The sequence below is a fragment of the Triticum aestivum genome, chromosome 6B (assembly GCF_018294505.1).
Source record: "Triticum aestivum cultivar Chinese Spring chromosome 6B, IWGSC CS RefSeq v2.1, whole genome shotgun sequence".
Lineage (NCBI taxonomy): Eukaryota > Viridiplantae > Streptophyta > Magnoliopsida > Poales > Poaceae > Triticum > Triticum aestivum.
In genome coordinates, this window is record NC_057810.1 from 207,598,998 (window position 1) to 207,623,893 (window position 24,896).

At 42.5% G+C, this 24,896-nt stretch overlaps 1 protein-coding gene across 4 annotated transcripts; it reads left to right on the forward strand.

Annotated features, from left to right (window-relative positions):
• Positions 1-2,051: 2,051 nt before the first annotated feature.
• LOC123136597 (calcium-transporting ATPase 5, plasma membrane-type) lies at positions 2,052-19,885 on the forward strand. Of its 4 annotated transcripts, none has more exons than XM_044556015.1 (35): positions 2,052-2,388; positions 5,442-5,689; positions 7,638-7,754; positions 7,844-7,901; positions 8,099-8,190; positions 8,276-8,407; positions 8,488-8,577; positions 8,783-8,852; positions 9,296-9,366; positions 9,455-9,538; positions 9,631-9,708; positions 9,786-9,857; positions 10,085-10,168; positions 10,274-10,356; positions 10,645-10,753; positions 10,832-10,887; positions 10,964-11,006; positions 11,077-11,160; positions 11,255-11,392; positions 12,442-12,507; positions 12,586-12,684; positions 13,532-13,642; positions 13,709-13,876; positions 14,008-14,067; positions 14,320-14,481; positions 15,423-15,539; positions 15,688-15,786; positions 15,869-16,006; positions 16,593-16,693; positions 17,751-17,796; positions 17,887-18,021; positions 18,452-18,559; positions 18,649-18,740; positions 18,918-19,012; positions 19,374-19,885. In XM_044556015.1, exons 2-35 carry the CDS (start codon positions 5,495-5,497, stop codon positions 19,400-19,402), a joined length of 3,282 nt encoding a protein of 1,093 aa, XP_044411950.1. In that variant the 5' UTR covers positions 2,052-2,388; positions 5,442-5,494; the 3' UTR covers positions 19,403-19,885. The 4 variants fall into 4 exon arrangements, with proteins under 4 accessions (XP_044411950.1, XP_044411951.1, XP_044411952.1 ...); XM_044556014.1 differs by lacking the exon at positions 2,052-2,388 and adding an exon at positions 5,011-5,309; XM_044556016.1 differs by lacking the exons at positions 2,052-2,388; positions 17,751-17,796; positions 17,887-18,021; ... (2 more) ...; positions 18,918-19,012; positions 19,374-19,885 and adding exons at positions 5,005-5,309; positions 17,353-17,718.
• The last annotated feature ends 5,011 nt before the right edge of the window (positions 19,886-24,896 follow it).

Consider the following 24,896-nt stretch of genomic DNA (forward strand, 5'->3'; position numbering starts at 1 on the left):
TGGACAACCTTCTTCCCACGGTGCTTCACGGCTGAAGAGCTAGCGGCGCCGGACATGGCGGTGACGGCGACGATGGCAGAGCGGGAGAGGAGAGAGCGAGCAATAGACCAAGGGATGGGGGAATGAGAAAACTAGAAGCCCCAGGGGCCGAATGGCAAAAAAGACCAACTGCTAGCCACACGAAATCTCCCGCCCGGTCCCAGGTGTCAATTTGGCGGCGGTCAAAGCGCGGTCAGATGAAAATAGGACCTTGGGTGAACAACTTACAAAGAATTAGGACCCAGATGTGCATTTTGAAAGAATTGAGACCCAATCAACACTTTTAGAAAAGAATTAGGACCGCACTTGCATTTTACTCTTCCTGTAAACTATTTTTCACATTGTCAACATCCACATCTTCCTGCAAATTTGTATACATAGAGAAATAGTTAGCCATGCCATACATTGCAGGTTCAAAGATGAAATCAAAATATACGGCACTTACATTTTCACTATTTGCGCCATGTTCATTATGATCAAAATCCTCCGGAGGCAAGATATCAAATGACGACATGGAATCGTTGTCGCTGTTGTCATCATCTTCATTAAAAATATCGTTACCGTTCCGAGTCGCCTTATTAGTACCATTATCATCCCCCGTCAATGCGGTTTGTTCATCCATGGCAACACGCCTAACTGACCAAACTGCATAACATTGTGAATTCATCATGTGTTAAGTTTCTACTGTGGATCATGCCCAAGTGCAACTCTATCTGCCTACAACATGCGGTCATCCGGGGAGGCGCCGCTGCGACGGCATGTTTACGTCAACCATAAACCCTAGATCACTATGTGTGACTCATATCATCTAGCATGCTAGGTTTAGACGATGAGATTAGATGGCAAACCTTGGGCCGCGGAGTAGACAGCGACGACGTGCAAGACGAGGGTTAGATGGAAGACGGCGGCGACGTGGAAGACGAGGGCCGCGGTGTAGACGTCGCCGACGTAGGTCGACGCAGGGCCGGATCCGCGGCGTGCGGACGACAACGCGGTCAGTCGCAGCCGACAAGCCGTCCGACGGCGACGTGCAAGACGAGGATTAGATGGAAGACGGCGGCGACGTGGAAGACGAGGGCCGCGGTGTAGACGTCGCCGGCGGGACGGATCCGCGGCGACGTTCAGATGCGGCGTCGGATGGGGTTCAGTCGGCGGCGATCGCACAGTTGGAAAATGGACGTGATCGACGTGCGTGATCGTCGGGCGGGCGAGAAGATCGTGCAGATGCCTTTTTTCCTCTACACGCACGGCGGTCTTTTTTTTTCATTCCTCAAGGTATACGGATGTCGGTCTATACGGTATGATAGGAGGTGGGCATACGTTTCTTCCATATGATTATTATGCCCTTCTACATTTTGTTGTGTGTGTGTGTGTGTGGGGGGGGGGGGGGGGTGTTTCTACCGAAGCAAGGCCCGATGATGTAATCCTCTACATGAACCTTTGTCCACTGATACCGTCAGAGATGAGTCAACGGGTGAAATTTAGATCACAGTCCCGATGTTCAATCTAGTTTAAAATGCCCCTTTTGAATACATGATAATCTCTCTCTGTGCCTACGCGCGCGCGCTTGTCTCACGATGGTTTACGCGGGATTTACTTTCTCTCCTTGGGTTCCCTGACGACGATTCGTGCAGTTGCATGGCAATTCCTCGTTACCATACCGTCTGGTAGTGCATCACCGTCACACGGCCATAAGCCCACAACCCATGAGTGATGCTTGATTCGTCGTCGTCGCGAAGTCGTGATGCATTTATCCGCGCCCACAAGCGCGAAGAAACCTGGAAACTTCCTGCCCAAAACGACTCCAATTCAGGCTGTGCCCCGGCACCAGTGTTTCAGAGGTTAATAACTTGATTTGCTGTTGCACATATGCTATACAGCACGTGTAATTAGCGTGTTAGTGTAATTTACCGTGCCGATAAGCACTTCCCATTATCCTGAAGAAAAAAAGAAGCACCTCGCATGCACATCACGGTCTATAAAAAGGAGATGAGAGCCCAGCCGGCCAGCGCCGCCCAAGTCTAAAGCTAAAAAGCACACCGGCCGCTTCCTTGCTCACCGCCGGACGCAAAGGCGCAGCCAGCTTCCGGGCCAAGCCCGCACGTACGGAGTACATATGATGCCCTGTGTGTCAGACGCGCTTGCTCCCTGCACCAACTGGCTACCTACAAGCTACGCTCCATCGGAAGGCATAGCCAGCCAGCCTTCACACAAGGTACTCATTCCGGAGTAAAAGCCGCGCGCCACACCCTTCTTCCCTTCGGAGTCCGGCCGGCGCCGCCTTCCCGCCGTCTCCCTCTCTCCGCCGTGCCCCGCCGCCGTCGATCTCGGCCGGAGAAGCTACCCGAGGTACGTGCGTTCTGGTCGTCGGCCGTGCGGATCCGGCTTGCAGTCAAGTGTGTTCGATTCCTTTCGCGTGGGTTCTCGACCGGTAGCGCGGGTTCGTTTTCTTTTCCTCTCCGACGCCAACAAGCGTCGTCATCACTGGCACGTACCGTTTTCATATTGCCATGAATTATCGTATAGTAAAGTGCTCCCTCCAAACAACTTTCGGCCGGCTGTGTCTTGTCGGATCATGTGTCACGAGACGATCGAACTCCCAAGAAGATTAACACCGACTTTCGATAGATAGATAGAGCTCTCTCTGTGTCCTGTGGTCTTTATCTGCTTTTGTCTCAGCGTGTGTGAGATTAACTGCAGACACGTTTATTTAGCTGTGGTCGTACGTTTATTTCACACACGATATGGTTAATTAGATTGGAAATGAGCAAAGGACGAAGAGAAAAGGAGGCTAAACGCGTCCGTCCGTACGTGCTGGGGGAACCCATGCAACTCCTGTGACGGGCGCCCCACTGGAGACGCACGGGATCATGATCCCCACGGCACGCACCAAAGCACACGACGAGAATAGCCTAGCCGGGGAGAGTAGATCAAGGAGCGGCCGTCTCAGCGCGAGTCGGTACACCGGAGTCGCGTTGGTCATACGGAGCTTGGAGCAGGTGCGTGCGTGAGGTCACCCACGACGGGTCGACGGCGACTCGACCCCAAGTATAGTCGCGTGCAGTGACACCAAGTCCCACCGACCCACCTCAACACACTTGTTTTGGACTCCTTAAATGCCGTCCATGGGTCGTCTTAAGAAAATATGCCGTCGACGTGCCATGTTATCTGGTAGAACTTTCGTGAAAAAACAGTCAAGTAATAGATTGGCGTTATTTTTGTTGGTCCATATGCTACTAGTAAGCCGTACATGCTACGCATGTAGGGGTGCTCGTTTACTTTATTAGAAAAAAATGTTTGAATAGTGCGTCCACCTTATGTTTTTATCTTCACCAGTTCTGGCTTTATCTCACCTAAGCTGAGTATGCACATGACTCCACAAGATCCTAGGAAGTAGGAGTATCTAGAAATTTCAAAACGACAGCTTCCCCATTGTTTGAGTAGTACCACAATTGATGGAGGCTTAAATTATTTATTTTCCTGTGGAAAACCGACATCACCAAAAATGTTGATTGTCATAGTCCAGCAATAGTCGAGAACGGTGTGACCAATGATACAAACATGGAAAACCCTGGTCTTTGGCGCGTTGAGCATGAGATGGACCGTAACCCACGCGCATTGTCCATGATTTTACACAATTGTTCTAGAAATGCCCGAAGCAAAAATATGCCACTACAGCTTCACGCTAGACCTAGCAACCATCTCATAACACTAACGAAAAAGAAAGATCTAGAGATGCAAGGTGGCATAATCTGACGCAAACAAGATGTTAATCAGATGGATGTGGATGCTTGGATTTGCCGCCTGTCTGCCGTTGGATGGGAGTAAATCAACGGCTACTATTTGAAGTTATTCCTACACTATGTAGTGATGATGATGATATAGATACATGGGCTGTAGATGGAGATACCGCTTCACTCTCTTCACTCCTCGCTCCTCCATGAACAATTTTGATGATACGAATGACTTATCATACTTGCTCTTAGCTCGGATCCACCTTGAGTCCTTGATCCTACTTTAATATGTTTATTGCTCCTGTAATAGCATTTTCTGCAGTATTGATAGCCCTAATTTCTTCAATAACACATTTGTTAGAAAATAGCCACTTTTTTGAAAAGCACAATCAACACCAACCTCTTGCTGAAGTTAGTACTGAGTTGATTTGTTACTGTCTGCCGGTGTGTACACCGGTGTTAAAAGACGGAGCCGAGAGAGCACCATTGGATGCCGGACGTGTCAGAGTTGAGAAGTGAAGCCATCAACGACATGTTTTTTTCGGTGACAACATTGGAACGAGATCTCTTCGGACTTAGGTCTTGTTTGGGTCATGATGTGAAGCGACCCTCAATGCGTTATCAGGATTAGATGGAAGGTCTGCTTTGACGATGACGTCGATGTGCCCAGAACGTGGTGGCAATTCGAGAGAGACATCGAGAGAAAGAAGATGTGTTGTTGTATATTAGAACTAGCGCCTCGCACAAATCAGTTGTGTTTAAAAAAGAACTAAAATAATACTCCCTATGCCCCAAAAAGCTTGTGTTCAATTTGTTTAGGTAAGCTTTTGTGGGACGGAGGGAGTATGCTATAGGAAAATCCTATTGCTATCCTTTGTTCTGGTCTCATCTCCTGAAAAAGTTCAAAATCATGACCGGGTGAACTTATATAGTCTAACGAATACCTAAACAGAACGCTCACACGATAGTATCACAGCTTAAGCACAAATGTGTTAACCATCTGATCCACCGATGAAGGAGTACAAGTGTACAACAATCTACACACAAAAAAAATCTACATTATTTTTGAAATACCAGTACAATATACAGCGATTTGCTTTTTGTGCTGCACATACCGGGTGGAGGCAGCGAGCTGGCTTTCGTATCACAAGAGACAGTCCTGTTCGCTCAACTTTAGCTATAGAAAGACGCGTTTTCAGTTGAAGTTCGGATCCGCCCATCAATCCGTTGCCCTCAGCCCACGCAACAGAAAGCGAAAAGGAAGGAAGGAAGGAAGGAAGCCGGAAGAAATCCGAGTGCGTGAAGCGGGAAAAAGGCAAGGAGGAAGGAAGCAACGCGGAAGCGGCAGACAAACGAAACCAGGCCAAGCGCAGCGCCCCCCCAAATTCGCCCGCCGCACACTCGCTCGCTTCGTTTCCTCCGCCGCACGGCTTCTCCGCTGCCCCCCACCCCCGCCCCTCGCCTCGCCGCCGCGACGGCCCGCTCCACCTCCTCCACCGCCTAGTCTCTCCCGCGTGCGGCGGCGCCCGCCTCGAGGTGGTGTCCACACTGCCGGATACATTCGCTTGGTTTTTTTTTGGGGGGCTTGGGGCTTGGAATTTGATTTGCGCTTCGTTTTCGGGTTTTTGGTCTCTCCTGACGCGGTGCTGATGTTGAATGTGCGTGCAGATCGGGGGCGCGGCGGCCGCGTGTGGTGTCATCTCTCCTGAGGAAGCGGCGCGATGCCGGCCGGGGGCGTCGGCGTGCAGGCGCCCGAGGCGTCGCCGGGGCGCTACGTGCGGCGGGTCGACGAGGTGCCGCCCGACGACGACGGCTGCGACGGCGTCTTCGGGGTCGACGTGCGGGGACCCGGGGACAACGACCCCTTCGACATCCCCGCCAAACGCGCGCCCGTCGAGCGGCTACGGCGGTGGAGGGTGAGTCGCCATTCCCTACTCAACCTGCTGCATTGAGCCCGACTTGCTGGGGGCTGCAGGGTGCTTTGGTTGGCGGCCATGCTTGCCACCGCAATGCGGTTTCGTTTCGTGTAGATTGTCTTTTTTTAGACGGGTTTAGAGTGTCTCGTTTATTTTTGGTTGGTGTTGCCACCCAAATATGTTGGTGCCTGGTCTGGTGGAGCATATGTTGTCGAACTTATCCATCGCTACCGACTAGTTCCATTTTATTTATGCAATTGTAGACAACTTGAGTAGTCCCCAAAACTGCTGGTGAAAAGCTCCAGAATGGTTGGAGGAAGGATCGTGGACCTCACTTTAGGAAAAATGCTAGAGAAATGGTCATATCCCCCAAAGTCGATGAGGCTTTGGTGTTTTTCTATCACAGTGGGTTGCTGCATCCACAACCTAGGGATTGGTGAGATGATTAAATGAATTAGTTGTTTTAAGCTTAAATGTCTGGTGTCCTCTGGCTGCTACTGAGTTTTGAGCGAGACAATGAATTGCAGTGAACCTAGCCATGGACATATACGTCTGTTATCATGCCATCATCTCTTGGTTGATGAGTTGGAATAATCTCGTAGGGGCAATAAGAACTCTTTATGTTACTCGGCCATGTACTGAGTGTGCTGATCGGTACACATAATATGAGGTAATGTTTCAATTTATTAAAGCATGGATAGTTGGACAGAATGAAGGGATGAGGTGTAGCGGAGAGTGATGATGGACTTGCTTAGTTCTCGGCTTGCCCTTGAAAGCAGAAATAATTTGGGATCATTATCGCAGGAAATCCTTTTATTTAGTTGATTGGTTTATTCTGTTGGATGGATTTAACAAGTGGAATAGACAATTCATACTTGGGTGTTGACATCAAGGATGAGTGTTTAGATTCGATACATGATGGGACAGAGAAGATAGAGGAGTTGGCGGAGCAAATTCACCTTAGCGAACCTTTTACTACTTGACCGTCTAAGTCACGTCGCCAGCAGCAAGATATACACATTTTGGTCGTCTAAGGCGAGCTGTTTTGTCTAGGATATATTTCTCCAAGTAGTTGCAAGACTTAATTCACAACATGGTGATTCCAATTCCGATATGTATCCTTATCCAAACTTAAGCCTAACACTCGTCCTAAATTTCATCTGTATCCGAGCCTCTTAACTGGAACGTACTCAAACTTCTGAAGCTACTTCCTGCCTCGCCAAATATTCTAATCTTGTGCTGCAGAAGGAGTGTAAACTCCTCTCGTCTGATATCCACAAGCCCTACTGAGTCTGAAACACATTCTCCCTGTCTCCTTCCAAACCCTCACACGTCCTACTCTTGTCATGCAATTCTACGGCATTGCTGAAAACATATTATGACTGAACTGCATACTAAAAGTTGCATTGAGACAGCCCAAAAGTAATACTCCGATCCAAATTAATTTGACGCAGCTACAACTTTAGTTAGGTTATACTAAAGCTGCCTCAATTAATTTGGAATGGAGGGAGTAGTTGTTTTCTTTTGTTGACTGCAGTTATCTTTTCATTATTTATATTTAGTTCCACCCCTACAGCAGAGCTTGGTAAGTTAACATTATTTGTTCTTTCGTGTGAAATAGAGCTTTTGTTGTGGATGGATCATACGATTCACATAGTATTAAAAGATGGATTGCTCTGAATTCTAGTTCTCCAATTCTACTTTGTTGTTGTATTGTGCATTTTTTTTGTTCATGCATGTTTGCATGCACATGCGCTCGAATTGGAAGTAAAATTCTTTATATGTTCATGCATCATTTAGAATGTTTCTTAGGGCATGTTGGACTTGTGTACTTACGCCAAATTTGCACTATTACTTCTACTAGCGATACGGCACATTCAATCATAACTGTTCTTGTAATCAGTTTATTAACTCTACGCATTACTATTATGGTTTGTTTTATTTGCAGCAAGCTGCACTTGTGCTCAATGCATCTCGGCGATTCAGATATACACTCGACTTGAAAAAGGAGGAAGAAAAAGAACAAATAAGGAGGAAGATTAGGGCTCATGCTCAAGTCATACGGGTATGCGTTCAAGCTTTTGTTTCTGCAGTATATGCGTTTTATCATCACACACTTTTCCTCTTTGATGCTTTAGTTTTGAATTCAATCAGGCTGCACTACTGTTCAAGGAAGCAGGAGAAAAGCAGAATGGTGATACGGAATTACCAGGTAACTGCTGTGGGCTCATTTTGTTGTTGTACACATAAGATGCTGTCGGCGTCTTGGTTACGTTCTCTTATTTTGCCCTGTGAGGATTGTGTCAAGAAATAATCGTGTACTCAGTGGAGTACGATCCTGCACCTTGTCAATAGTTGTTCAAACTGTTATTTATGCTGTTTTATTACTTTGACGTTTCTTGCATGCAGAAATTCTCCCACGGGGGTTTGGAATTGGAGAGGATCAACTTACATCGATGACAAGGGATCATAACTATTCCGCTCTGCAAGAATATGGAGGGGTATGCACCATTCCTACATGCAAATTAGCTAGAATCTTCAACTTCTGGATCATTAGTTAATGCGGTATCCTTCTTTGGCCATTAGGTTAAAGGGCTCACAAATTTACTGAAAACAAACCCAGAGAAGGGGATCCATGGTGATGAAGCAGATTTGTCATGTAGGGCGAATGCTTTTGGGGCTAACAGATATCCTCGCAAGAAAGGAAAAAGCTTCTGGGTAAGTTTCTTTACAGTTTTTAAAGGTATTGCGGTATCAGTGATTAATCCTTCTTACTGTGTTCTGCGTTGTGACAACAGGTTTTTCTCTGGGAGGCCTGCAAGGACTTGACATTGGTTATCCTTATTGTAGCTGCAGCCATTTCTCTTGTATTGGGCATCGCAACAGAGGTGGATTCCTTGTCCACCTAACCTTTTTCTATTTCTTTTGCTTCATATTTTGTCTAAGTGTTGGATAATACCTTAATGGTTGTGTACGTTTCCCCCCTTTTGAGTTATAATTCTGGTTCCATAAACTTCCAACAGAGCATTTCCTTATGGATTAACCCTTTGAACATTATGTTTATTTTGGTTCTAACTTTAAGAATTTCGTTAGGGCATCAAGGAAGGATGGTATGATGGTGCAAGTATAGCATTTGCTGTCTTTCTTGTGATACTTGTTACTGGTATGCTGTTTTCTTTCACACATTCAACCCTTAGGAATTCAATATTTTTAGATATTAAAGATGGATACAATAGTATCATTATTGTACTTTAGCAAGATGGACATAATGGTTTTTGGACTTGAACTTTTCTTAACTTGGGATTCTGTTATAAATTTGGAAGACAAACACTAGACCTTATTTTCTTGGGTTTATTCTTCAGTAGTATGCTTGGGTCCATAATAGTACATTGTATTTGGAAGATAGAGCAATGTTATTTTGGTTTTGTGCCTCAACTAATATCAAATATGCGCTTCCAGTATATTTTTCTATCGTTTTCTCATGCGCTTCATTTTTTTTAACTTCACTTTCTCTCCTTCTGCTCACTACGCCCATGAAAGGGTGTCCAGTTTGAACAATCCAGTTGTAACTTTCTAAAGACTCCTTTTTTTGTCTTATTGTCTTAGCTGTCAGTGATTACAAACAGTCCCTTCAGTTCCAACACCTCAATGAGGAGAAACAAAATATTCAAGTCGAGGTTGTGAGCTGAACCTAATATAAGCTTTGACTATTTACTTGCTACTTTTGGTCCTCTGATGGCATTGCAATTGTGGTATGGTGACCAGGTTATTAGGGGTGGTAGAAGGATTCAAGTGTCGATCTTTGATATTGTTGTTGGTGATGTAGTAGCTTTAAAAATTGGTGATCAGGTAAGATGCAGTAAACAAATATGGTCTGCATGGCTTATGTTTGCGTTGTTAACATTTCTAATAATATAACAAAATCAAAAACCACCTTTTAGGTTCCAGCAGATGGCATTTTAATTAGTGGCCATTCTCTTGCCATTGATGAATCCAGTATGACCGGGGAAAGCAAAATTGTAAGTTATCCCTTGTTTTTAGACTCCTACCTAGGATCAATTTGCCAATGAGTAGTAAATGTTCGGTCCTGGATTAGGTTTTGAAGGATCAGAAGTCACCTTTTCTAATGGGAGGATGCAAAGTAGCTGATGGTTATGGTACCATGTTGGTGAGTGATCATATCTTGTTATCTCTCTTCATTCTTTTTTGCTTTCTGTTTTGAGAATCACATGTCTACGAACAAAAAGAGGCAATTTGGGCCCATTGACTTATTCATGTCTTTGGATTTGAGTATTCCTTACCTGCGAGCTAGATTAATCAAAGAGGGGAATGGAATTGACTTAATATTACTAAAAATGATTTGATTCCACTTGCAATTGTGCTACTCAAATGCAGGTAACTGCGGTTGGTCTAAACACTGAATGGGGTCTATTAATGGCCAGCATTTCAGAAGATAATAATGAAGAGACACCATTGCAGGTTTTTTCTGTTTATCCTTTTGCTGATGATCTGATTGGAATTCATCTGTGTGCAATGTGAGTTCTGTCATGGTTAATTCACGGCCTTTTCTCTTTTCTGTTTAAGGTGCGGTTGAATGGAGTAGCAACATTCATAGGCATTGTGGGGCTTGTTGTTGCAGCAATGGTCCTTGTAGTCCTCTTTGCAAGGTAAGACTCGTTCATGTAATTCCCCCATTATTTGAACACTGTACTTTCAGTATGATGTATGGTTCGTACAAAGGAAATGAAGTCACAAACGTAAACCTGTAACTCTTATGCCTATCCTATGTGTGTAAGGGCAGTGATCTGTTGCTTTTGTATCCGTTATATATGTACATACTTGAGCTTTTCCTTTGCTCCCAGATACTTTCAGCTTTAGGACATGCTTCTAAACTTTTTTTTTTGTTCCCGTGTATCTTACAGAACGTACTAATAGTTCTTTTTCCTTACTCACAGATATTTTACAGGACATACTACAAACGCAGATGGTACTGTTCAGTTTGTTAAGGGGCGCACAGGTGTGAAATCTACAATATTTGGAGTAATAAAGATACTAACTGTCGCGGTATGTAATGATTTAATATTTGGTGTATCTGAAGCACCTTTTTCTTTTCTAATTCTTACATTGCTAAATGCAATTTAGGTGACTATTGTTGTCGTTGCTGTACCTGAGGGACTACCGCTGGCTGTAACACTAACGTGAGTCAATAGAAGCGAAATTTTTTCTTCATCATTTTGACTTCATTATAGTTTTCTGACCTATATATTTTTTCAGCCTGGCTTATTCAATGCGGAAAATGATGGCAGACAAAGCGCTGGTACATATTTTTGCTGTCTGTTTATTTTGTATTCTGTCTGTGATCACATAAATCTATATGTCAATTTCAGGTGAGGAGGCTTTCAGCTTGTGAAACGATGGGTTCTGCTACAACAATTTGTAGTGACAAGACCGGTACATTAACGCTCAATCAGGTTAGTTATTTTTAGCATCATAATGGATCTTCACTTCATTCTGTACTATCCTTTATATGACCATTTAACTATGTGTGACTTTTTGTTGCTTAAGATGACTGTGGTGCGATCAATAGTTGGGGCGATAGAGCTGCAACCTCAGGCTACTATTGACAAGTTGTCACCTACAGTTACCTCTCTTGTACTTGAAGCAATTGCACAGAATACTTCAGGCAGTGTGTTTGAGCCAGAGGTGATGCCACATGTATCCACTACTCAACGCCTTTTACTGCTGCATTTAAACCGCATACTGATAACATGAACGCTGGTCGCAATCATCTTTGTATTTTTCTGGAAACTTATTTTCCTGCTCTAAGTTTGTCTATTGAAGTAGTACTAGGATTTCGAGGTTGGGATTATTTTCCAAGACGTTCCTCTCTGCTATTCTCAAAAGAGAACAACCTTAATTGCACATTAAATGCACTTTTTTATTTGTGTAGAGGAGTCTGTGTTTATGCTGAAATGTCATCTATTTCATAAAATACGGGGCATTTTCTGCTTTTGGCAATGAGTATCAACTACTCGACACCTTTTACTACTGCACTTAAACAACATACATGATAAAATGAATGCTGGTCACTATCATCTTTGTAATATTTTCTTAAACACATTTTGGCGCTCTGAATTTGGCTGTTGAAGTAGTGTTAGAATTTCAGGTTGGGATTATTCTTACTTTTTTATATGTGTAGAGGAGTCTGTTTATGTTGAAATGTCATCTATTTCATAAAATACGGGGCATTTTCTGCTTTTGGCAATGAGTATCAACTACTCGACACCTTTTACTACTGCACTTAAACAACATACATGATAAAATGAATGCTGGTCACTATCATCTCTGTAATATTTTCTTAAACACATTTTGGCGCTCTGAATTTGGCTGTTGAAGTAGTGTTAGAATTTCAGGTTGGGACTATTCTCTGAGACGTTCTTCTATGTTATTCTCAAAAGAGAGCAGCCTTAATCGAACACTAAATGCATTTTGATAGATGTTGCAGTGGAGGCTGTGCCTATGCCAAAATGACATATATTTCATAAAATACGGGGTATCTTCTGCTTTTGGCAATGAGTATTAGCCGTTAACAGTCAATACTGTCATCATTGCAGTGCCGTTTCTTTAGGGTCCCTGCTATTCTTTGGCCGAAAAAGGCCCCCTTCTATCAATGCTACTAGTTACAGTTGTCCATTTTTCATTTGATGTAATTGATATCCTGTCCTACATCGCCCTGATTCTTGACTCACCAGGATGGTAGCACCGTCGAGGTAACAGGCTCACCAACTGAAAAGGCAATCCTTTCTTGGGGTCTTGAGGTAAGATTTCCTGAGAGTTAAAACTTACTTCCACTTTGGGTGGCTATATTCTTGCTTATCCAGTTGATGCCTTTTTAGCTTCATATGAAATTTGCCGTGGAGAGATCAAAATCTGCTATCATTCATGTCTCTCCATTCAACTCAGAAAAAAAACGCGGAGGCGTTGCAGTGATTGGGGTAATTTCTTATTTCACTTTCAGCTGTATCTTTAATATTCTAAAAAACTAGTTTATTACTACTTTGTTATAGCATGTTTTTCATTGAATGGTCATATTTGCCCAAAAACGAGTTTTCACTAGATATGTCTACCGCCTGGTCTGCAAAGATGTACTATATTATGGGACGGAGGGAGTACTTTGATAAAGAGGAACTGGTCTTGGGGCTTGACCCTTATATTGCTCCATGGGGCTTAAAGATGATTATGGGCTTAAATGTTTTATTTAGGAGTACTTGACGTTCACATTTCCTTTTGTTTTCTATGCATATCTGATATATCAGTTGAGTTCAGTAGTTCACCATGTCAATCTAGGATGCATGTGTCATTCATATCTTCAGATCATTTGCCTTTTCTCAGCCATCCTCCTTGCCTATTCTCTGTCGGTCTGTAACCTATTGCTATGATTTTGGGACAGCAGAACAAAATAATGGCCACCAGACTGGCAAAATTCTTTGCTCAACACATATCTTTAATTCTAAAATATATCCAAGAATAATTTAGAAGTTCTGTTATGTGCTAATATTCTGCTATGCCTTGCAAGTCAAGAAAGTGGCTCCTGCGGTCTTCATGGTCTAAGTTAACTTGGTCTGTGATATACATATACTTCATCTGACGCTTGGGAGACTTCAATTAATCAACAGTCTGTCACGTGTTCATCTTTGTGTTAAATTTGTTATGATTGTGTTATTAATTTGGTTTAGCTAGAGTGCCATTCTTTTGCATGATTACCAAGTGTTGTTTACTGTTGTGCAGTACATACCTCTACATACTCAACCATATACTGAACTTAGTCATGTGTTTTTTTAGAGAGATTCAGATGTTCATGTGCATTGGAAAGGAGCTGCGGAAATAGTTCTCGCGTTATGTACAAATTGGCTCTATGTAGACGGCTCAACTCATGAAATGACATCTGATAAGGTAAATGACCTACACACCTTTTTTGGATTTAATTCCATAATTCCCTGTCTCAATCTGGTCTTTCAGGCTAATCACTTCAGGAAATACATAGAAGATATGGCGGAGCAAAGTCTTCGTTGTGTTGCTTTTGCTTATAGAAATCTTGATCCGAAGGACATTCCAAGTGAGGAACAAAGAATTAATTGGGAGTTGCCTGATAATGACCTGACTCTTATTGGAATTGTGGGGATGAAGGTACATGGACAAGACATGCAAATCCTGAATTATAATATTGCATATAAGGATGCCGGTTCTTTACCTCTATTTTTGTCATAACTTTTGATAGCCTTTTGGTTTGTAGCTGAGTCATCCATGTTCTTTTGCAGGACCCTTGCCGTCCTGGAGTGAGAGATGCTGTTGAGCTGTGCACCAATTCTGGTGTTAAGGTTTGTGTTTCTAATTCATGTGTTGCCGAGGGACACAAAGAACAGTTAGAAACAGTACAAGTTATATTTGCCTCCAATGATGACTGTATTTGTATGTCCTGTGTAATTTATATATTAACGCTGCATGTAATTATCATTGCTACCTTTAAATTTGTCAACTATTGACACCGTTAAATGTTGGTACAGTAGGAGTGCATTATTGGAGTTCTTGTCATCACTATAAGCTAACTTCTGCAGTTTTTGAATGGATAGGTACGGATGGTAACTGGAGATAATCTGCAGACAGCTAGAGCAATAGCACTTGAGTGTGGAATACTTACTGACCCCCAGGCTTCTGCACCAGTTATAATAGAGGGAAAAGTTTTCCGTGCATACAGTGACGCCGAAAGGGAGGCGGTTGCCGACAAGATATCTGTAAGACCATAACTCGTTTGTGCTTGCGAAAATATTAAATGTGTCCTAAGTTTACCTAGCTAACCTAATGAGATTATTTTGGGTTGACTTATGCTCTAAAAGGTTATTGTCATGCATCTTATCTTGTAACGTATTTGGTTTGGCAAGATGGACCATAAACCTAGGCTGATATATTTGAAATCATGAACATTTAATGAGGATCAATCGCTCTTTATGTCATCTGCTGTTCTGTATAATGCTTCTACCTTCCCATCTGATACTTGCTTTACAAGTATTTGAATGGCAGCTAAAATGGCTGGCTTGCAAATTCTAGTCAAATAACTCTTTGCTTTAGGAATATAGGGAAAGAAGCTGGGAAATACTCCCTCCGTTCCAAAATAGATGACTCAACTTTGTACTCAACTTTGTACTAAAGTGAGTACAAAGTTGAGTCATCTATTTCGGAACGGAGGGTATATATATATATATAGAACCTTCTAAACATGGAAATTCCATGCAAGATATAGGGAGCACAGTATTGTACTGTTGTCTGCCTTATTCGGTTCTTGTAACTGGTGATGATCACTTGTTTGGTTTGACATATAATTTCCCTTTCTTAGTCATCAAGGCACAAAAATGGTCTCTTATGCCACTTTGTGTAGTATATATCATTATATCTATGTTCCGTGATAGTCTCATGCTTAACTTTTACCTTTGTACAAGTACGAAAAATATTGAACAACTGAATTTGTCTTCCACTAACCTATAGATACGGGAAATATCACGATTTCACTTTGAGCTTGGTAGCTAATTTTGTCACGGCATTTCTGGTGCTCTATTTCATGTGATAGGGCAGATATTCCTCCTCCCGTTTGAGTCCATATGTTATCTTGTCCAATACTTGCTCCTGCTGTTAACATCATAATTTGCTGGTTAGCCTGATTCTCAAAATCGCATTGAAGGTGATGGGAAGATCCTCTCCGAATGATAAGCTTCTTCTTGTAAAAGCACTGAAGAAGAACGGCCATGTTGTGGCTGTTACTGGAGATGGGACAAACGATGCCCCTGCATTGCATGAGGTACGTGCATGAGTTTTTATTTTGAATGGGTAAAAGGACATTGGCTGTTTTTTTTTTGAATGGATACAAAGAAAGATTATAAATGTATCGAGTTGAATAGTTGATGCTAGTGTTTCTAATTTCAGTCTCTCATCCCTCCTATTTTCAGGCAGATATTGGTCTTTCTATGGGTATCCAAGGAACAGAAGTAGCTAAAGAGAGCTCAGACATAATTATTCTGGATGATAATTTTGCTTCGGTCGTGAAGGTTAGGCCTGTTTGTAACTTAATGATCTTCTCGTCCACAGTTGATATAGTGTCATTAAGTCTGTTCACATTTAATGTTCTAGGTGGTCCGCTGGGGTCGTTCTGTTTATGCAAATATCCAAAAGTTCATTCAATTCCAGCTTACAGTAAATGTTGCGGCTCTAATAATCAATGTGGTTGCTGCTATTTCCTCGGGCAATGTTCCTCTAAATGCTGTTCAGGTTTGTCACAACATTCTTATTTACATTTCTTAGAATTGTTGCCAGATTAAAATCATTTTCCATATTGATAGTTTCAATGCTAGCCGTGTCTGAATATTCATAGTTAATTGGATCTATATGCCATGTGCTTCTTCCACCACTTATAGTCTATTGAATCATTGTGCCAGCTAATATAGTTAATTAGAGACCGCATTAGAGCAGTGTTAGTCTAATTACTCTCCTTTTTGCTACTATTCTGGACTAAATCCTGCTTGTTGAATGCATAAAATTAACTATATCAACTAAGCGAGAGCTTCACATGGAAATCAAAATTTATATCTGATGGGAAAATTCCATAGTAGTTTATCGAAAGAGTATGCACCAGTGATGGGATATCTGTCGGGATGAGTATATTTTCTGCTGAGAGTAACATCTTGTGAAAATCATCATATTTGTGTCATAAAATGTTGAAGATCAACTATGAAAATAATCTTGCCATGTTCCATTAGGAAACTCTGAATGAATAGAAATGAATTATCAACTTAAAGTATCAAACCTGTATAGTTTTGCTACACCCAGATGTTTACTTGTTCTACTGTTGAGACAGCTTCTCTGGGTTAATCTCATAATGGACACACTCGGTGCACTTGCATTGGCTACTGAACCACCAACGGACCAGCTTATGAAAAGGACACCTGTTGGACGGAGGTATGTGCATTAAGCTTCTATATCTGTATTTCTTGCTGTGCTAACTTTCAGTCTTTTAAAATCATCAACCTATCCTAAGCGCAACTTTGAATCTCATAGTCATAGTCATAGTTCTCTTCCTCGAATCAAGGTTGTTGAGTACACCATTTATCTTTTTATGAGGGCCCCACAGATTTGAAGAACAGGGAAGTTTGGCCAATAATTACTCCCATAATATATAGGATTAGTGATGCAAAAATGGTACAATCATATAAGCGTATCTAGTAGTATTTATAGAATTTTGTGGTTGCTAAGAATTACTCCAACAATATATTTATGAGGGCCCACAGATTTGAAAAACTGGAATGTTTGGCCAACAATTACTCCAATAATATATAGTAAAAAATGGTACCATTCATATAAGCGTATCTGGAATTTTTTGGTTGCTAATAATATACCGCAAAAGAGACATGAGTCCAGGGACTTTGACAAAGAGAAATAATTTGGTGATTGTTTTTTTTTTGGGGTATGTTTATGTTTATTGCCGCAAGGGCTTCTTGATACTCCCTCCGTTCCAGATTCTAGTGCGTATAGTTTTTTGGCTTCGATTCCGATATGTAGTGCGCATAAGCGCTGTGAAGCTGCTTTGGACGAAATAACCCTCAACTGGTTCACGGCAGTGCAGCAGCAGGTACCCACGTGCGTGACAGACCAAGCAAGGGGAGGGGTAATTCTTGTCCAAACAAAGACGCCAGCTCATACATTGGTATAAGTGCCCCAGCCAAAGGCGCACTATAAAGAGGAATGGAGGGAGTAGTTTATTGCTATTTAATCTTAGTTGATTAATTAAGCCTTATCCTAATCTGTTATTTATACTGTGTGAACCTTCTTGATACTGTGTCATTCAAAATATGCTTGCTGGTGAGAACCAAGAAAAAATGTTACTTATACTCAATGATTCTAAATCGACTTTAAACATGCAAAGCATCCAGTAACAATATTTCATATAATTCTTGATTGGCATTAGTGTTGTGTGTACACTTAAAACAATTCTAACATTAGTGTGCATATCATGCAGAGAACCTCTTGTGACTAATATTATGTGGAGAAACTTGTTCATTCAGGTATTGATCTTTTCAGATGTTGACTGTCAACTAATTATTTTACCGGCACATTTTTGAGTCAGTTACTAAGGTACTCTTGTGCAAGCACAGGCTGTCTATCAAGTGGCTGTTCTTTTGACGCTTAACTTTAGGGGCCGAGATCTTCTGCATTTGACTCGAGATACCCTCGAACACTCCAGTAAAGTGAAAAATTCATTTATATTCAACACATTTGTCCTGTGTCAGGTAACTTCCTGCCTTGTTTAAGCACTTTTATTTTATTCGGAAGCATGTTTCCAGCTTTATGGTTGAGTCTGAATATACTACTTTTCTCTCTGGGCCACAATGCGCATCACCCACAGCTTTACAGTAGCATGTTTCTTTATTATACGGTACAGTAACACATGCCTCAGTAGCTCCCACAGCTGGCTTAGAAAGGGTTTAGTTAGATTGGATTTTGATTAGCATCAAGTAATATAGGGATAAGTTCATTTTGTTCAGATTGCCTTCTCCCTATTTGTTCAAGTTTGTTACTGTTCAAACTCTATAAGCAAGTCTTTCTGAAATGTGTAATCCCTGTCTATGGCCTCATCTTTCTCCTAATCCCGTCCATTCAGCATATGCATATACCATCTTGCTGCTTGACAAAGCTCCACTCTTACATTTTTCCCAATAGGTGTTTAACGAGTTCAATGCACGTAAACCAGAAGAGCTGAACATATTTGAAGGAGTTTCAAGAAACCACCTCTTTTTGGCCGTTGTGAGCGTAACCGTCGTGCTGCAGGTAAAATGAGAGAAAACACAAATGTATGAGCGGAAACAGACAACCTTTGAGTATCTAGAATTTCACTTTTGTCCATAATTTATTCTCAGGTGATAATTATTGAGTTCCTTGGGAAATTTACATCAACAGTGAGACTCAGTTGGCAGCTTTGGCTTGTTTCTCTTGCTATTGCTTTTATCAGGTGAGATCCTTGTCCCTGTTATGAACCTACTTGTGTTGTACAGATGAGTAATGCTTTTGAAAATAATTTATTTATCAAAATTTCGTTTCAGTCATTAATTTGTTAGCAGTTTGAATGAACATATCAGAATTTTGATTGTGGCATGCTTGCTTGTGTACCATTTCTGTGTTCATGTAGCTGGCCGCTGGCTCTTGTTGGAAAGTTCATTCCAGTTCCCCAGACCCCATTGAAGAATTTGATCCTGAAGTGTTGGCCAAAAAAGAAGAAGCAAGGTACCCATGGTGTTTCAGTTTTGAAAAATAGCTGCTATATTTTTTTGTGTGAAAATACTTGTTGTATCCGCAACCATTATCCTGTCTGAACCTGTTATCTAGTACTCCCTCCGTTCCCAAATGTAAGTCTTTCTAGAGATTCCAATATGGACTACATACGGAGCAAAATGGGTGAATCTACACGCTAAACTATGTCTATATACATCTGTATGTAGTCCATATTGAAATATCTAAAGACTTATATTTAGGAACGGAGGGAGTAACTGTGTAGAAGCTACATTTTGTTTCCTTTCTGGCCGTTTGTTGAAACATCCATTTTTTCCCTTCTCAATATTAATCATCTCGGTGTCTCAATGCACAGGTGATGAAGGAGCAGCTCCACCGGTGTGATACTGAACGTCTCTCCCAAGTTGCAGAAATCATCAGCTGCCAAATTCCAGTTCTGGTGCATATAGATGCTTGCATAAATTTGAATGCTGATTTCTTCTAACCACGCTAGCTAGCTTTTACCTGACTAAATACTCGGGAGGTTGAAGCCAACACTAGTGAGACGCTTCGTCCTCGCTGACTCGTAAGCTGGATTCTGAAGCCGACCTGAGCTAAAGACCATTTTAGTAGCCTAACAAAGGTCAGGAACTCCGTCGGCTACACTGTACAAATGGTGCAGCATGTCTAGTATGATCTCGCAGTTGGGAAGGTGCCTAGTAAACAAATTTCCTTTTGGATACAATTGATGTGTATATCGTTTCGTCTAGGTTCCCTCTTTTCCTCTAGGATTTTGTTCTAGTGAGTGGTAATGTTTGTGTGGTCGAATCATGAACTTGCATGATGTGCATTAAATTGGTACTGACTTCAGTAAAGCGACCTTCTGTATGCCAAACCTTGTGAACGTTTATGTTTTCCTAAAAATGGTACAAAGCGCACGTGCGATGATTCGGGCTCTCTGCAAAATTCAGAACAAAACAAATTGAAACCGTTAACTAGAATTCTCTTTTTTTCTATTGCAGTAGTGAACTACTCTTAAATGGGTATTATCCCCCCCCCCCCTCCTTCAATGGCATAATAAAATATTATGGCTTTATGCTTAATTCGTGTATAGGTAAACTTTAGGTCCGAACAACATTATTATCCAAATATCCCTTTTATGTACATATCTCTATGGGGAATCATGCTTTAATTTTTCAAAGTATTAAATTAAATATCTTGAATAAAAAAAACGAAATTTGCTCTGATATAGAGTATAACCTGACTATCTTGGCCCAAGTGAAATTATGATAAAAGAAAAGCATGGATATGGGGAGAGGTGGATAACTAGATTGGCATGTACTTAAAAAAGGTACTTTATTTTAGAATTCCACAATGAAATACTGAATTTTCTAGCAACTATACTACTCTGATTCGAAATAAAAAAGAACCCTCAAATTATTTTGAGAAATTATAGTAAGCACGCTATTCTAAATCAAAGTAAAGCAAACTTTCTAGTATATTATATTACGGCTGAGTGCGGCGAATCTGCACCCGGGCTCAGCTGCACCCCCGCTCACGGAAAAAATCAAAACAAATACAAAAAAAATTCAAAAAATTCCAATTTTTTTGTGCGATAGATAATTAGATGCGTGAGGTTCGCTGCAAAAATCAACTCGTTTGGGCATTTGAGCAAGTTTGTGCAAAAAAGACAAAACCGGGGTCTCTAAAAAAGTTTACTGTTTCATGAACTGTTTTGACCTGATTTGTCTTTTTTGCCGAGACCTACTCAAATGTCCAAACGAGTTGATTTTTGCAGCAGACCTCACGCATCTAATTATCTACCACACAAATTTTGAAATTTTCTTTTTTTTTGATTTTTTTGCTGACCGGGAGCAGCTGAGCCCGGGCTCCAGGATGAATTATCGATTACGGATTTATTACATTATAGAAAGGAGATAAAATGAGAAATCTTTGCCATCCAATCTGATTAGAGTATCATAACATAAAGTATAAGTGGCAGAATTTTTTTTGTAGGAATGTTTTATCAATTCATTTTCATTTCATTTGTACCCCTGTCAAACTCGAACTTTCTTCGAAATGGTATCTATTCATATGTATGAAATACATATATGAAATACGTATGTGGAGCTCCCTAGAATTTCATGTGATTCAGTAAAAAGAATATAGATTCCATGATTGCTAGATCGATCCATAGGGATTGATGAAGAGTGAGCCGATAATGGAATTTTTCTTTGATAAACAGGAAACTTAAGATTAAGATGCTCTGGAATGGAAACGAGGGAATGTCCACAATACCCGGATTTAGTCAGATCCAATTCGAGGGATTTTGTAGGTTCATTAATCAAGCCTTGGTAGAAGAACTTGACAAGTTTCCAACAATTAAAGATCCAGATCACGAAAATGCATTTCAATTATTTGCGAAAGGATATCAATTGCTAGAACCCTCGATAAAAGAAAGAGATGCTGTGTATGAATCACTCACCTATTCTTCCGATATATGTATCTGCGAGATTAATTTTTGGTTTCGATGTGCAAAAACAAACCATTTCTATCGGAAACATTCCTATAATGAATTTCTTAGGAACCTTTATTATAAATGGAATATACCGAATTGTGATCAATCAAATATTGCTAAGTCCTGGTATTTACTACCGCTCGGAATTAGATCATAAGGGAATTTCTATCTACACTGGGACTATAATATCAGATTGGGGAGGGAGATCGGAATTAGCAATTGATAAAAAAGAAAGGATATGGGCTCACGTGAGTAGAAAACAAAAGATATCTGTTCTAGTTCTATCATCAGCTACAGGTTCGAATATAAGAGAAATTCTAGATAATGTTTCCTACCCTGAAATTCTCTTGTCTTTCCCGAATGCCAAGGAGAAGAAGAGGATTGAGTCAAAAGAAAAAGCTATTTTGGAGTTTTATCAACATTTTGCTTGTGTAGGTGGGGACCTGGTATTTTCGGAGTCCTTATGCGAGGAATTACAAAAGAAATTTTTCAACAAAAATGTGAATTAGGAAGGATTGGTCGACGAAATATGAATCGGAGACTTAATCTTGATATACCTCAGAACAATACATTCTTCTTACCACGGCTCTACGATCGGCCGCACGTGAGCCGCGAGCGGACTTGAGGCGATGCGATGAACAAAGCAGATCGCTAAAAATATCTTGCCCCCGGTTTTCTCTCATTCCTCGCCTTGATCCTGTCTCCTGTCTTCTCTTGCGAGCAATTCTAGTTGATCCCCTGTATCCTATAACTCCTTAAATTTTTAGCTCCCTCTTCAAGTGCAGTCATATGCTCTTTCACTTCCACCTTCCTTACCTAGGCCACCAATTTTGCTCTCGATTTCTCATCCTCAAGAAATTGGTCTACTCTTCTTTGCGTTTGGCCACCAAAGCTTTTTTAGTCACAATCATAGCATAGAGTCAGTCATGCTATTATTTGGAGGGTGGAAAGGAGAAGGATCTGTGCTATCCATGAGAGGAGGGGAGAACCCTAACATACAAGGAGGTCCTGCTACTGCCACCCTCGTCGCTGCCAGAGGTTCTACCTCTACAGCCTCCCACTCAAGCCAGAAGAAGAAAGAGGAACATGAGAAGAATGACATGTCGGGGGGGGGGGGGAGGATGGAGAGTGAGAGGTTTGGCATGTGGTGACAGGGACGAAAGAGGGGTAGTGTGGATCGGGATCTGGAGATGGAAGAGGAGCTACTTCTAGGCTATATTAGCATGATCAATGGTCGTCAAGCGTATCACAAGGTCAGCGAAAGGTCAAAACACAACAAAATCAGAAACCCTCGACTGCTAGTGCGGGGGATAGCTCGAACTTTGTTCATAAAAACTAGAACAGTGCTAGGGAAGAGAGGTCCGCTGAGAAATCTTTTGTCTGCTTCAAGTGTGACAAAGGACATAATTCGAAGGAATGCTCCCTAGATGTGACCTGCATTGTTTGTGTAAAGAAGACTCATGTTAACAAAAGGTGCGTGTGGTTGTATCAACCACAACCGCCAATGCATCGTGTGGGACTTGGTATTCTTTATAGCTCAGAATGCGAGGAATACCAAGGAAGAGGGAGAAGTCTCGACACTTGGGATTCAAGTGATCACTGGGAGGCTGTCTACTGAAGATCTTCAAATGGGTTTGACATTTTAGTTTCCTTGTGAAAGAGAGTGTCACATCCCTAGTCCTGGCAGGCACTAGGCTAGCCCATGTGTGCATCATGTTTAATTTTTCCAAATAAACTTGAAATGGTGATTGTCCAAACCCTAGCATTAAAGGAATTCACTAGGTTCACCTAAAATATTTTCAGTAAGTCCAAATGGCTTTCAAAAATGTTCATCATTTCTGGTTAATGCTAGAAACCATAACCAGTGGTGTTGCACATTTTTCCATTACATATTTGGTCACTGAATTAAATCATACATTATTTGCAATTGGGCATTTAAATGATATATATTATTTTAAGTGCTCAATTAATTCTGAACTTAAGTGTGGGATGTTTGGAATAAACCCAACAGAGCCCACAATTATTTGAAGGATGTTTGGAAACATTTTAGTATTTTTAATAAAGCCCAACAGTTGCAGCAGAAATAGAAAACTAGAAACTGAACAGGAAAAAAACAAAGAGGCAGAAGACTTACCGGCCTACCTGTGTTGGCACTATAGCGGCCCAGCCCACCGAGGGCAGAGCCGTCTTCTTCCTCCTGCCAGTAGGCAGAGGGGAAGCGTGGCGCGCGCGCCTGCGTTTTCGGCCACCTCCTGCTTCGCGCTGGCTAGCCTCCCCCGAGTCCACCAGCACGCCCAGGAGATGAGGGCGACCCCCTCTCACTTTCCCCTCCTTCCTCTGCCTCGCCCCCTTCCTCCGGCCTCTCTTCCTCGCGCCGCCGAGCACACCCGAGACCGCCGATCGCCGCTGCCGCGGCCATCGTGCACCCTCGCCCTTCCGCCGAGTCCAGAAGCACCGCAGAAACCTCCTCGTCCTCCCAATCGAGCTACGTGACGCCGGGAGGCCCTGCTTCATCGTCATGGCGGTCATCTTCAACCTCGGGCACCCGAGCCCCTCACCGTCGATTCGCGCCGTCAAGGACGTCCCCGAGCCCACTGACCTATTGCGCCGCCTCCCTGTGAGCTCCTGCTCCCAACCCCTCTCTCCCCGCCGTCGAATCCCTTCTCTAGCCCCCCTGGCCACCACGGCCGAAGATTGCTGCCGCCGCGAATGTCGCCGTTGTCACTACGGAGGGCCAACGCCGCATCCGAGCACCTGGTCGAGCTCCTAGGGCCCTGTAGCTTCTGCTTGTGCTCTCCGTTCGCTTGGAATCGAGCTGCAGCCCCGCGCCCGCATCTAGCCGAGCTCCGGCCACCGCCATGGTTGCCGTGGCCATCGTCTCCGGCCACCTCGCAGCCTCCCGCGTGATCCCCTGGATGCGCGCGATGATGGGCATCCCTCTGGTGCCTCCAGCGCGTCGAGCCGACCCCTGTAGCGCCGTTTCGAGCAACTCCGGTGATCCTCCGCCGTTGGGTTTGGTCGCCGGCGTCAACTGCTGACGTGGCGCCAGTTTAATTAGCACTAATGACCTTCTAAACACCCCTAGAGCCACTGCCATGTGGGCCCCTGTGCCTGTTTAGGTTAACTTAATTTCTGTTTAGATTAGTTTTAAAACCAGCGGGACCCACACGCCAGAGTTGACCGTCCTGACGTGCCCGTTGACTAGGCCCACCTGTCTGTGACACTAGCCGGCTCTGTGCACTGACGTATGGGTCCCACAGGTCAGGTTTGACCTGGCCGACCCAGTTGACCTGCTGACGTCACACCTATGTCATGCTAACGCAGTAACTTATTTTCTAGATTTATTCTTATATAGGAAATTCCATAAAATACCACAAACTT

Excerpts from the sequence above, each read along its gene's own strand:
- LOC123136597 (XM_044556015.1), top strand. The coding sequence starts at position 5,495 with ATGCCGGCCGGGGGCGTCGGCGTGCAGGCGCCCGAGGCGTCGCCGGGG. Across the intron at positions 10,169-10,273 it reads ATGAAGAGACACCATTGCAG|GTGCGGTTGAATGGAGTAGC; the intron begins GTTTTTTCTGTT and ends TTTCTGTTTAAG. Across the intron at positions 10,888-10,963 it reads CCGCTGGCTGTAACACTAAC|CCTGGCTTATTCAATGCGGA; the intron begins GTGAGTCAATAG and ends ATATTTTTTCAG.